The sequence below is a fragment of the Opisthorchis viverrini genome, assembly GCF_000715545.1.
Source record: "Opisthorchis viverrini unplaced genomic scaffold opera_v5_20, whole genome shotgun sequence".
Classification (NCBI taxonomy): domain Eukaryota; kingdom Metazoa; phylum Platyhelminthes; class Trematoda; order Opisthorchiida; family Opisthorchiidae; genus Opisthorchis; species Opisthorchis viverrini.
Window position 1 is genome coordinate 2,052,763 of NW_008751676.1, and position 13,128 is coordinate 2,065,890.

Below are 13,128 nucleotides of genomic sequence, written 5' to 3' on the forward strand. Positions count from 1 at the left end.
TCAATCATCATCATCATCATCATCATCATCATCAATCATCATCATCATCAATCATCATCGTCATCATCAATCATCATCATCATCACCATGGCGGCAACAGAGTCCTGTGCCATGTATGCGCTTCGTACGGAACTGACAGAAGAAATTGGTGCTTGTCACTCTTAACACCTATCCAAAGATCCTACCATATAAGTCTGGTAGCAGCTGCAATAACACATATATGGGTCATAGGCCATCAGGCATTTGGTTACTTTCCAAGTTCTTTACCTGAAAAACCGAAGATGAAGTGCCTATCTAAGGCTCCATATGCTGTTGGTAGCGTAACATGATTAAAATCAGATAAAGCGATAAAACTTCCCGAGAATTCTTCAGGAGCATCACTTGGTTAATACCCACTTCTAGATCTTTCAACACCCACCGGCCTTTAGTAAGTTGGCGAATTCTTCGCAGGATTTCTACAAGCAAGTGAATACGACCCAGGTGCAGCGTCATTTGGGTCCATCTTTTCTGACTGATGTGTTCCTGAAGTCATTTGGCAGTCAGATTCGACCAGCGTGTATGTATTTGTTAGCTATGTGAACGAGTGGTTGGCTGCACCTCGATTAGGATGTCTAATCTCTTGCTGTTGTGGCTGTGGTCCGTCATTATTGAGATGCCTGCTTGGCATCTGGCTACGATGCCTACTAAGGTGTGCAGTAAATCCGAGCCAGATAGAATGGATGCTGGCCCCATCGCTACGGCTGGTACAGTTAGGTGGTCTGTTGATCTTAATTGCTTCGGCGCACGGCCGTTTTACATGTTTTTTGTGTGAAATAAAATTGCAGAGCTGTAAACAAATTTATCTTCCACGTTGATTGGCTTATCTGCAAGCATGAGGATGTACTACGAGCATCCGTAGCACGAAAATGGACTTGGAAACTAACAATGCAGAGCCAAGCTCGGATTTTAAACTGTCGTATGTGAATTTAGAATTAATGTCCAACGTTACCGGTTTATAATTTGACGTCGGTGATAGAACTCGGTGTCTCATAGACAACATCTTTTTATAGTTTTTTTTAATGGTTTTTACCCCGAATCGAACTGTACGGTACGTGGTTATGCTTTGCTTAGCCACGAATCACGGTGTGGTGACACGAAGTTTGCGTGCCAACGAACACGGTGCAACTCATTATCTTCCATTGTACTCTAGTTCATTGAGTTCGTTGCCGTGAGAGTAGTCTCAACGATACAGTTTGATTTCCTAAGAGCCTTGCTCCTACGAGTTCTTCGTCTTGCTTTTTGAAATTAGCAGTAGCCTACATTTAAACCTTTATCAGGTGAAAATGGCTTAAATGGCTATACCATAATCAACTTTGCTATTGGACATCATTGTATTTACATGCGACTCGAAGAGTGATCGTTTCGGGTGCGATTTAGCACACAGGGCTGAGTGTTTGCTTTTTCGTAATTGCTCAGATTTGATACAGATCTCAAATCTCACAAATCTCGCAGTGATAACTCGGAGCGCTTTTAGATAATCTGCCAATAATTTCTAAGGGACGAGCTGCAAATTAAATAAATTTTCGTTGAAAAACTGAGAAGCACTGCGGTAAAAGAGACACGCGAACCCGCCAGCCTTAGGATAATTTGTGAGCAACCTACTGTCCAGCTATGGTGGCTGATCGACAGGCGTGAAGGATAGGGTATCGTACAACGCATATTTTATTCTATGACTAAGTGGCCGCCCAGTGGGACACAAGTAACGTCGATTGCCCAAAATAAAAGCGGAATCTATTAGCTAACCTTGGAACGAAGTCTTAAGACAGTTTTTAAGACATTTATTATCCTTGAGCAGTCAGAACTGCATTGGAAATCAGTGGTTGTCCCTTAGCTCTCAGCTGTCATCCTCTGTGGTGATTACAGTGTTTCTAGTGAAGGTTTCTTGCACCCATAACATCTAGAGGTGTAGATGTCTGTTGCTGTTTCTTTTTTGGTTAGACTGATCAGGGCTGCTGTGATCACACCGTCTTTCTCATGTCCAACAACAAAGTGAACGTCAAACTTCCAGCATAGCTATTAGAGTTTTCAGTGATAGCGAAACCACCACATCTACTGCCTCGTTCGTCACCGCTGGGTGAGACTTTATGGGAAAGGAAAATTGGTAAGATGGGATATGTTGCGTAAAATAACCTGGTAAATTAACAGGAACAGGTGAAAGATAGGTATTAATCCTTTGTTGCTGAAATATTAAGTGAACGGAATTTACTGCTTCTGGCTATAGAAAATTTCCTTTAGGAAGACCACTTTTCGGACACCGTTTACACAAGTCATGCGCCTCGCTCTTTGCGAAGTGTAAACGACCTTGGATATTTTGTTCAAGCTTTGGGCCCAGAGTGGTGTAATACGAAGCAACGGAGTGTAGCATTTCACACGGTACGCACACTAAATGCGAGAGAAATTACGCGATTTCCAAGGCGAATTCAGCCACACCATATGTCATTCGACGAAGAAAGTGTTTGTAATTCTACTTTGGTACTGAACCAATGGAGCAATCTACTTTACTGGAAAAAGCGCTTGTAATAGTTACCATTCTCAGTAACGTAATTTAAAACATACGGAGAAAAAGATGGAGAAATAATTAAAGCATGACAACAACTGTTTTCAAAACCCTTCCTCTTGTCATCTAGTGAGTTCTCGGAAGGCTCAGCCATTTAAGACTTACATATACCAAGTAACATACCAAGTAACATACAAACGTATACATAAAATAACATATACCAAGTACGTCTACCTCTGACTGACCATGTGACCTTTTCAATAAAGGTTGCAGATTGTTGACTTAAAGAAACATCTGTCTGTCGATATGTCCTCCGCAGCTGACAGTGCTACACGTAGTCGGATGTACATGAATATAAATTTTCGAAATGCACTCATTCGCAAACTAACTTTGTTTCTCGAGAGACTCACCTGGAATCTAGCTGAATCTCTCGTTTGTGATGTTTCCAAGCAACATAATGTGCTGCGCCAGGCCGCCTCGAGATATTGCGATGCATGTATATTTGTAATGCATTAGTCACAAGGTTGCTGGGCTGTCGGCGAATCTTAGAAACGTTACGAGTAGTGCATTACAGATATAAATTTCATTTAAGTTTGACATGTTTGAAATAAAGGAATATTCGGGCTTGAGGACTGTTGGGAGAGCTGGTTTTTCCACACAATATCGGTTAACGTAATTTTAATACTGGCAAAATTTGTTATGAGTATAATACCTGCTGAAGTGCCACAGAAAGCCGGTCTGCTTGTGTAGTAACGGTATTTTCCTCAGCTACTGGCAAAATATGAGTATAATACCTGCTGAAGTGCCACAGAAAGCCGGTCTGCTTGTGTAGTAACGGTATTTTCCTCAGCTTAGTTCTCTTCTCGAGCCTCCCAAGCTAGCGTTCACGTCAAAACAACCACCAAAGGTGCACAAGGTCTATTAACGCCCAAAACGAAGTCAAGAACAGTTGTACAGCGCTTCGTATATATAGCGTAAGCGGTTATACCTTTGTGGAATTTCTGACGTGTTCTGGATGTGCCATTGGCAACCGGCATTTGGCCAATACTAGGTCATGATTGGCTGTTGGGTCCAGATTGTTGACCAATCAGATCTCGTCTTGATGCCGGACCGGCAAGCGTCCCGAATTCTGGGCCAGCCTCGAGCGGGCCAGGCTTCTCGGCCGTAGCAGCGCCTAAAGACGTGCGGTATAGTGGGATCCACGTGGATTCCTGCCTAACACCTCCCCCTTGAAGTTTGTTGACGTAGCTTCAAAGCCGGGGTTCACTTGCAGTGGCCTCACTTGCTTGCGGATTCTGTCTGTCCAGCGTCGCGGTTGTAATCCGTGCTCAGGCTGGGCCTCTGACGAAGTAACTGATTGACTTTCTGGGAGGGTGCCGAGATCAAAAGTGTCCAGAAGCATTTCTAGACTCATATCACTCGGTCCTGTAGGCAGGATCGGCGCATCTGTCGGCCGGATTTGGTTCGCGTGGCGTATCCACTTGACTGAACCAACTTGAATCTCGTAGAGCACTTTGCCGCGCCGGCGAAGGATGAGCCCTGGGGTTCACGTAGGGCGTCTACCGCTGTAGTCACGAACCAACACTCTCTGACCTTCGCTGAATGCGCGCGCAGTTACTCCATGATGCCGGTTGAACTGTTCCTCCATTCTGGTGTTGCGGTGACCAGTCTGCTTTGTTTGGGGCCGGATAGTGTCATGCGGTATTCGGAACCTCCTTCGGAGCAGTGCCTCTGCTGGTGATACTCCATCAGGTGAGTTGGGGTTTGGCGTCGCTCGATATGCTAGCAGGAACCTTTGCAAAATCTCTTCCGTTGGTCCCTCCCCCCTGGACTTCTGAAGTGCCCGCTTGAGAGTGTCAACAAAGCGTTCCGCTTGGCCGTTCGACTGTGGATGAAACGGCGGCGAGCGAATATGCGTTATGCCATACTCCCGACAAAAGTGTGCGAACGCCGACGACGTAAACTGACTGCCGTTGTCGGATACAATTGTCTCTGGCGTTCCAAACCGACTGAACAATCGCCGGAGTTCCAGGACTGTAATGGCAGTTGTGGGGCTGTTCACCGGAAAGATTTCCGGCCACTTACTGTAAGCGTCGACCACGACCAAAAAGTGTTGGCCACCCACTGGACCTGCATAATCGATGTGAAGACGAGACCAGGGTTCGGTCGGTTGCGGCCACGAGCTTAGGTAGGTTTTCACCGGTGACTTGGATGCTTCAGCGCACCGCAGGCAAGATTTCGAGACTTGCTCGATCTGGGAGTCCATCAAAGGCCAGTAGACATAACTCCGAGCAAGGGCCTTCATCCTGTTTGTTCCCGGGTGCCCTTTATGGAACTGATTCAGGACGGCTGGTTGTAACTTCTTTGGGATGACCACACGTTCTGAAAACAACAGGCATCCATCGGCTAGTGATAATGCGTCACGCCGGTTGAAGTAAGGCCTTAGTTCGTCTTTTTGGCAGGTACGCGGCCACTGATTGCGATGGTACTTTATGACTTGCTGCAGCACAGGGTCTTGATCGGTAGCCTGGCGGACCATGTCGGCAGTCACTGGGAGGATGCGAACAGCTTCGGAAACTACGTGGTTAACCTCTGGTTCCAAGGCAATTGTTGCGATCACGGTATCTTCTGGTTCTGGCCTGCTTGAATCAATGAGTCGGGACAGTGCGTCGGCTTGTCCCAGGCTGGTAGTGGACTGGTATTTTATCTTGAAGTCGTACCCCAGAAGCAGAGTGGCCCATCGCTGGAGCCGGTTGGCAGTATATGCCGGAATTCCTTTCTTCGAGCCAAACACAGCAAGAAGTGGCTTGTGATCGGTCAGTAGGGTGAATTGACGGCCGTAAAGCATTTTATGAAACTTCTTAACGGCAAACACGATCGCCAAGGCTTCCTTTTCTATCTGACTGTAGTTGCGCTCGGCTGAAGTCAGGGATCTGGCCGCATGTGCAATGGCTTTCTGGCTGCTATCTGGAAATACGTGTGAAATCACTGCGCCAATTCCATAGTTCGAGGCGTCCGACGCCACAACAATTTCCATCGATGGATCGTAGTGTGTGAGTAGCAAATCGGAACTTAGCATGGATTTGACAGAGTCAAAGGCGCGTTGACATTCTTCTGACCATGTCCACTTGTGGTCCTTGGTAAGTAGCTGATTTAGTGGGCCTCGAAGGCGATGCATGGCAGGCAGGAACGAACTGTAGTGACTGACGAGACCGAGGAAAGACCTGAGGGACGCCACGTCTGTGGGTGCTGGCATACGTCTGATCGCTTCAATGTTCTCCGGGTCTGGACGGCGGCCATGTTCGTCAATAATGAACCCCAGGTACTTTATCGACCGCATGAAAAATGTGCATTTCTCTCGGCGCACTTTGAAGCCATATTCTTGAATACGACTAAGCACGTAATCAAGGCGCTGCCACAGTTCGTGGGGATTGGAACCCATGACAATGAGGTCATCCAAATAGGCGGCAACGCCTGGTGCATCCTTCAGCATCGTATCCATAATCTGTTGAAATATGGCCGGCGCTACTTTGACACCAAATGGCAGTCGAGTGTACTGGAACAGACCTCGATGCGTATTGATCGTGAGCAGTTCTCGGGATTCTTCCTCCACTTCAACCTGGAGATACGCATCGGCCAAGTCAATCTTTGCGAAACATTTACCCCCATTCAGTTTCGCGAACAAGTCGTCTGGGAGAGGCAGAGGGTATTGATGGGTATCCAGTGCCGCGTTGAGACCGGTGGAGAAATCTGCGCACAACCGGATCGTCCCGTTAGCCTTCTTTACCAACACAATAGGTGCGGCCCAAGCCGAGTAGTTGGTCGCTTGGAGAACACCCGCCTTCTGAAGTCGGTCCAGTTCTTGGTCGACGATAGGCAAGGCTGCGTAAGGCACTGGACGTTTTGGCCTGAAGACTGGCTTGGCACCAGGGAGGAGGCACAGTCTGGCTTTTGCTTTTGTACACCGTCCAAGTTCGTCAGTGAATACAGACGCATAACGTTGTAGGAGGTGCTCAAGTGAACGCTTCGGCAAGTCAATTTGTCCGGGTGCTGCGTGTATGCCGTTGCAAATAGAGTTGATTGGTTTATCCAGCAGGTTTAGCTTTTCGATCCAATCTAGCCCCATGAGATCAAGTTTGGGGCATGACGTCAGGTAGCAGGTGGCTTGTGCCGTCGAGTCCTTGAAGTTAATGAGGCAGTCCACTTCGCCAGTCAACTTCAGTTTGCCACCGGAAGCATTACGGGCCCAGTGATCAGTCGGCTTCACATATGGCTTACCGATTCGCTTCCACGTTCGTTCACTGAGCAGCGTGATATCGGAGCCAGTATCAAGTTGCAACCGAACTGGGATGTCGTTGATACGAACCGTCACGAACTTCCTTCGGCAAGCAAAATCAACTTTGAATGTTGCCGTCACCGAGTTGGACCGCGATTTGTGGGCTGCACGGTGGTGTGCGGGTGGCTGCAATCTTTGAGATCGACACAAATCTTCTTTGTGGCCGCGACGACTGCACCTGGAACATTTGTGACGCCTGAACCGGCAATAACGAGCAAAATGCCACTCACCGCAATGCCAGCAACTCGTGGGAGGCTTACCCTGTCTTCGATCGGGCTTCTTGTCGGATTTCCTGGGCACGCTGTAGTTGATTGCCTGTACACAGCTGCTTGAGGTCACAGGTGACTGACCGATCATAGCCGTGTCGTGCTTCAGGTTGATGAGGCGTTGGCATTCAGTGGTGAGGCTCTGCAACGTCATTTCGGCATCCTGTTCAATTCTGTTAAGAAGCCGGGTTCTGATGTCAGCATCATGGGATGACTGGAGACCGGATACAAAAATGAGGCACTTAAACTGATTCTCCGTCATTGAGCTGAGCTTGAAGCGCTCGCATTCTCGATTGACAACACCGGCAAACGTGATGAAATCATCATCATCTTTCTTGGCCAACTTAAGGCATTGGTAGCGGATATTGAACAGTGATGTTTGATCGCCGAATATCTGGGACAGTGTTCTGACCGTTTCATCAAAGCTGAGGTCGCGGGGCAGCTTGGGGAGAATGAAATTTGTGAACCGTTCATGCTCCGGTGTGCCGAGTTTTCGCAGCAATAGTCTGACTTTCCATCCATCGTCAAATTTGGAAAAATCAGTTTTGAACATGTCTTCGTACCGCTTGAACCAGGAGTCAAAAGTGTGACCAGAAAGAGCGTCAAATGTGAACTCCGTAATTGAGGCCGCGGCTGCATCAGTTGAGGAAACAGAAGACTCACCAGTACTGACTGCTGCTGTCTGGATATGCAGTTTCTGAGTCAGTGATTCAATGAGCTTCAGTTGCGCTTCTTCAAACTGCTTTTGTTGCTGCTGCAATAATTCTCGGAGCTGATCAAATTCGATTGACATCGTGGGTTCCCGTTCGCCAATTGTTGTAACTGTATTTTCCTCAGCTTAGTTCTCGGTCTGAGCCTCCCAAGCTAGCGTTCACGTCAAAACAACCACCAAAGGTGCACAAGGTCTATTAACGCCCAAAACGAAGTCAAGAACAGTTGTACAGCGCTTCGTATATATAGCGTAAGCGGTTATACCTTTGTGGAATTTCTGACGTGTTCTGGATGTGCCATTGGCAACCAGCATTTGGCCAATACTAGGTCATGATTGGCTGTTGGGTCCAGATTGTTGACCAATCAGATCTCGTCTTGATGCCGGACCGGCAAGCGTCCCGAATTCTGGGCCAGCCTCGAGCGGGCCAGGCTTCTCGGCCGTAGCAGCGCCTAAAGACGTGCGGTATAGTGGGATCCGCGTGGATTCCTGCCTAACAACTTGCTTGCCAGCTTTGTCTATTTATTTATTTTTCCAGTTTGAATTTATGGTTCCTAGGGTCATGTGTTTTATTTATCCTTCATTGTTAGGCCGCTTCCCCATTGTTTCTGGCGTCCGTTTTGCCTTCGATCCAAGGAAGCCTCCAGGCAGTCGCATACCTTTATCCAGTGTCACTATTCAAAACAAACCTTTGAACTTGAAAGCGAAACACAAGTTATGCGTGAAGCACTATATGGCTAATGGAAGGGACGGTTATGATATGCTCAGGGAGTGTCCGGTTTTGGTGGATGACGAAGATGGGCCAATCTTAAGCACGTTGATCCAGAACTATTTCAGAACCATTCAGGTGAGTGATTCTGTTTACCCGATGAGGATTGTTCCTAACGGCACTTGTTGGCTATATGGTTACAACGCTCCCTCGCCTATAGCGGCCTCCTCTAATAGGAACACTCGATGGAACTTTCATTAGTCAGTAAAAATGCATAGTATGGGAGGTCTTATATGCTGAACATTACATTGGCCAGGTTTTTTTATGTTTTTGAACGCATTCACCCTTAATAATGTGTGACCAATAGACCATATAGAAATCATACGCAACCAGTGCTTTAAACTACACACCGTATGAATAAGGGAATAAACAATAAATAATGAATGATAGTAATAATGGATACTGATGAAAATAATGAATAAGCTTGAGGCCTCACTAAGAATGTTCCAGTGTGCACTTTTGGGCTACTCAAGGCCTGCCTTGGGAGTTAAGGTGGCTTGCCGACCGTCACGAGAAAAAATCGCACGGTCCAGGTTCGTGCAAGCTCACGCTATCAGGACTACAGAAACAACGTAATCTCTCTGGAGCGACCATTCAGTTAGTGGTGCTAGCTTTCGAAAGTCGCAGACGTCTTCTGGACTCTCTGAAACGTCATGCTCGGGCAGGGTTTAAGACAAATGACAAGCAGTCAAATTTGATCTTGGGACCAATAGTAACCTTGAGATTCTCACTTATACACCACCAAGCCTTCATGAAGAATTTGTTGGTATGATCAATAAGTTTAATGCAGGTTCTAGACTTACGATTCCACTGTGATAGTTTTGATTTGCTCGTCATCTGACGCTGTGTCAAGCCGGTGGGATCTAATAAGGCAAATTAGGCATCGGAATAATTACACGAAGTAATTCTGATTGTCGTAAATCAAGTAAAATTTATGCGGATTGATTAAGGTCCGATTGAAGTTTGTATGTTGTGAACTTTTTAGAACGAAGAATCATAACGCATAGTTGATTGCTTGTACGGTGTCGTCAAGTTAATTTTTGTTGTGCTTTACATACCACAGTAAAGGTCGCGACGTTGATGGTGAATGGAGTTTCAAGTTGACAGAGGGCTACGCGGTCATAAAACATCAATGTTATTCTTTCGTTATTTTGTCAATACTGATAGTGGTAGCATCGAACAACTTCAATATTCATTGGAATCGTCTTAAAATTATTGCTCGTCTACTCTCCGCAGAAGTGAAAAAGATGCAGGTGACCGTCTTAAACAAATTCCGTGCTTCCCTCCAATGGTGCAAGCAATTTCTCAGTTTTTTTATTTCCCTGAGTCGTTTCAACTGATTACCTCCTGACTTTTGCAGCAGTGTACCCTCCCACACCGACATGTGTATTCGAACACTCAGTTTCCAATTGAAATGACGTTAATGAGAGACTCAAATGGCAACCCTCTTCAACCGAACATACTATATAGAGGTCGCTTTATCTTCACTTGAGAAAGTATTCACAACATTGAAGCACTTTTTTCTTGTAATTTTACTGCCTATACGTTTGGCGGAGACCCTGTGGCAACCTAACACCAATTTTGCCTTTTTTGGAGCTCCAATCTCAATCAAACTGGAGATAAAAGCTCATTTGCAGTCTAAATTTATGCCTGAAGGCTCAACGGACCACTCGTTTACGTTCTCTTTGAAGTGTGAAATAGGACTAACGGAAATGCTGGGCCGGGTCTGATGAGCTCCGAAAAAAGGGCGAAATATGCAGTGAGTTCTTCGAGAGTATTCATCCATCTTTTAGGTATATCGGGTCTGTCTGATCAGACGCGACCTTGAGTAACACAGGTGCAGAGTGCTTACCAATTCAATATATTGTTATTCTTAAGCCAAAGGGAATAAGACCCAGAACATATATCCACCTCGTTTGGATCATTACACGGTTTAGAAACATTCTTGTGGAATTTACAAAGTTTTCCGTCTTTTGATAGACTTCTAGCAGAGCAGCCTGAATGGGGACCAGTGATTATTGCGAATCTTGCTTGCGGGTCGCACGAGGAGCTTGACCACCAATACCTACTCCGCATTTTCGGCAGCGGTCATAGTTCTTTGAAGAATGGCCTAACTGCTTGGTCATGAATAATGCGATCAAACATCTTGTTGATTGGCTCCCACTCTGGAGACTTGGTTGGTTGTAAAAAAACGAGGATTCATGTATCCACCGATTCCACTGAGGTCGCTTGCAAAAATGCAGACGTGAAGTACTGAGAGAGCACAGGTTACACTGGTGGCTTGTGTCAAGGCGAAGCTGGTGTTCGCACTAATCGAAACACCAATTTTGTATTCCCAATATTCTCTTCATGTTTCAGGAGCCAGACTGACATCTAGACGGCTTATACAAAAAACCGCAAGGCTGGAGGCCACTGCTGAGAATTAGCACCACAATTCCAAAATAAGATGCCAAGATAAATAGTGATAGTATTGACTGCTGTGTCTAGGATTTGTTATTTGTTTCCCATGAAGGTTGATTTCAACGAATAACGGTATTTATACTTCTCCCAGCACATAATATACCAATCACAGGGTTGCCGAAAACTCTTCGAAAAGGGCCGTCAGAGAAATTAGTTGGGTCTCTCATGAAGATCTAATTGATATTCAAATGACTGTATTTTACTTCTCTCAAAACGGCTGGGCGATCTTAATGTTTCACTACTGCTGACGTTCTTCAACAAGTATCAAACGACTGTCTGCAGCACTGGCTGACTTCACTTACAGGGTGAAGCACCGATTTGTGATAGAAAATTACCCTCCTTTAATCGGGCTGAGAAAACGGTATACTATAGTTGCAGATTTACTACTGCCAAATCGTTTTTCGGAACTGAAAAGTTTGTCATAGGTTTTGTGTCCATAATGCCTCCTTTTTATTCTTTCTACCAATAGGTGCTCAAAGGGTTTGAAAAGGCACGAACAAGACATAGACAAAGCATTGTTTCCATAGTCGAGCGACACCACTTAGTTGATGAACTGCTGGGTCAGACCAAGTCGCAAGGGACCAAAGATGTCAGACATTACTGGAACAAAGCACGCCATATTTTGATTGAGAATCATGAAATGCATAGTGCGAACGCGATAGCACCCATGGTGGACGGACGAATAGAAAATTTGGAGGAAACTGAGGCCATAAAATTATAGACATTTTGGCCGTCTGAAATCAGTCTTTCGTGTACATCCTTCATCTGTGTTCCATCTAGCAATTTCCAAACTACTATTCACGCCGATACACTGCACTCCTATTTTGCATTTTTACGCTCATTCTCCTCGATTATTTTTACAACAATCTAAATTGATTTTTGGATGCTGGTTGTTCGTGTTTATTTTCTCAATGTACAATTCAGTTTGCTGATGGTCCCAAGCAATCCTTTTTTGTTGAAGGTTTCAGATAGTTTTATCTCTCCACATCGAGTCAGACGATCTATGCATCCCAGTAAAGTCGAGCAAACCAGAATGCAGAGAGATGGCTATTCGTGACTATAGAAATTCAGAATCAAAGTAGACCTTTGTTAATCGTGTTGTCAACCAAGTAATGTTAGTTTTCAAAACCCATTGGTTTCATATCATGAGATATTAGTTTTTTTTTTGGATAGTATGCCTTGTTTGTTTCTAGGTATCTGAGGTCCACGCGTTCCCTTCAAGGTTTGTGGTGGCTGAGAGGGTTTTCCATATCGTACTATCTGCTGACAGGTGTCATCATTGCAATGCGACACAACGGTTGGTTGGACGGAAAACCTTATGCAGGTAGGAATGTACTTGGCTGCATCAGGCCGATGATCTTTGGTTGCTTAGTACAGCAAATTTTCAAGCAGTATAAACTAAGATTCGTTAACCAATCAGACAAATTCCACTTCATTGGGTCGTAAATGGTGAGCTGGGTTACTTTTAGGTTGAGGAAGCAGCTCCTAGACATTCGGGGGTAAAATCTACACCCATAGATTAGCGCAGGCTGGTCGATTTTTATCCATGCAGCAAGTGTGCATTCGTTCACACATCACCCGCTGGTTCACCATATTATGTAACTTCGGGGTTCATCAACCCGACGCAGCCGGATCGTTTTCGCTGAATTTTCGTACTCGAAAGGTGATTCGCATATATGTTGAGTAAAACGACCAGTCATATATCCAGTTTTTCAATCACAGGAAGGTAATGAATCGTATAACCAATGTTTTGGAGGTAATGTTCTCATAGAACTCAAGCGAAGGGATTTAGCGTAATTCACTTTGACCAACGCAAACTGCACTTGTTCGGGTGGCTTCAGTATGTGACACTTGACGGTTTAAGATTGAGATTGAATCTTGGGTCCATGGAAGAAGGTCAGTTAACATTCAATATCATCATCATCATCATCATCATATCATCATCATCATCATCATCATCATCATCATCATCATCATCATCATCATCATCATCATCATCATCATCATCATCATCATTATCATCATCATCATCATCATCATCATCATCATCAT

General features: G+C 45.3%; 2 protein-coding genes across 2 annotated transcripts in view; one reads left to right on the forward strand and one right to left on the reverse strand.

Annotated features, from left to right (window-relative positions):
* The window catches only part of T265_12878 (hypothetical protein), a gene marked incomplete at both ends in the record, with an annotated part of 29,638 nt that extends 17,473 nt beyond the window's left edge, over positions 1-12,165 (forward strand). The window contains 2 exons of the mRNA XM_009165980.1: positions 8,438-8,694; positions 11,546-12,165. Coding sequence (XP_009164244.1) covers positions 8,438-8,694; positions 11,546-11,797 — 509 coding nt within the window. The remainder of the gene's footprint in view (positions 1-8,437; positions 8,695-11,545) is intronic.
* The window catches only part of T265_01836 (hypothetical protein), a gene marked incomplete at both ends in the record, with an annotated part of 16,225 nt that continues 11,274 nt past the window's right edge, over positions 8,178-13,128 (reverse strand). The window contains one exon of the mRNA XM_009165946.1: positions 8,178-8,299. Within this exon, the coding sequence (XP_009164210.1) occupies positions 8,178-8,299 (122 nt within the window). The remainder of the gene's footprint in view (positions 8,300-13,128) is intronic.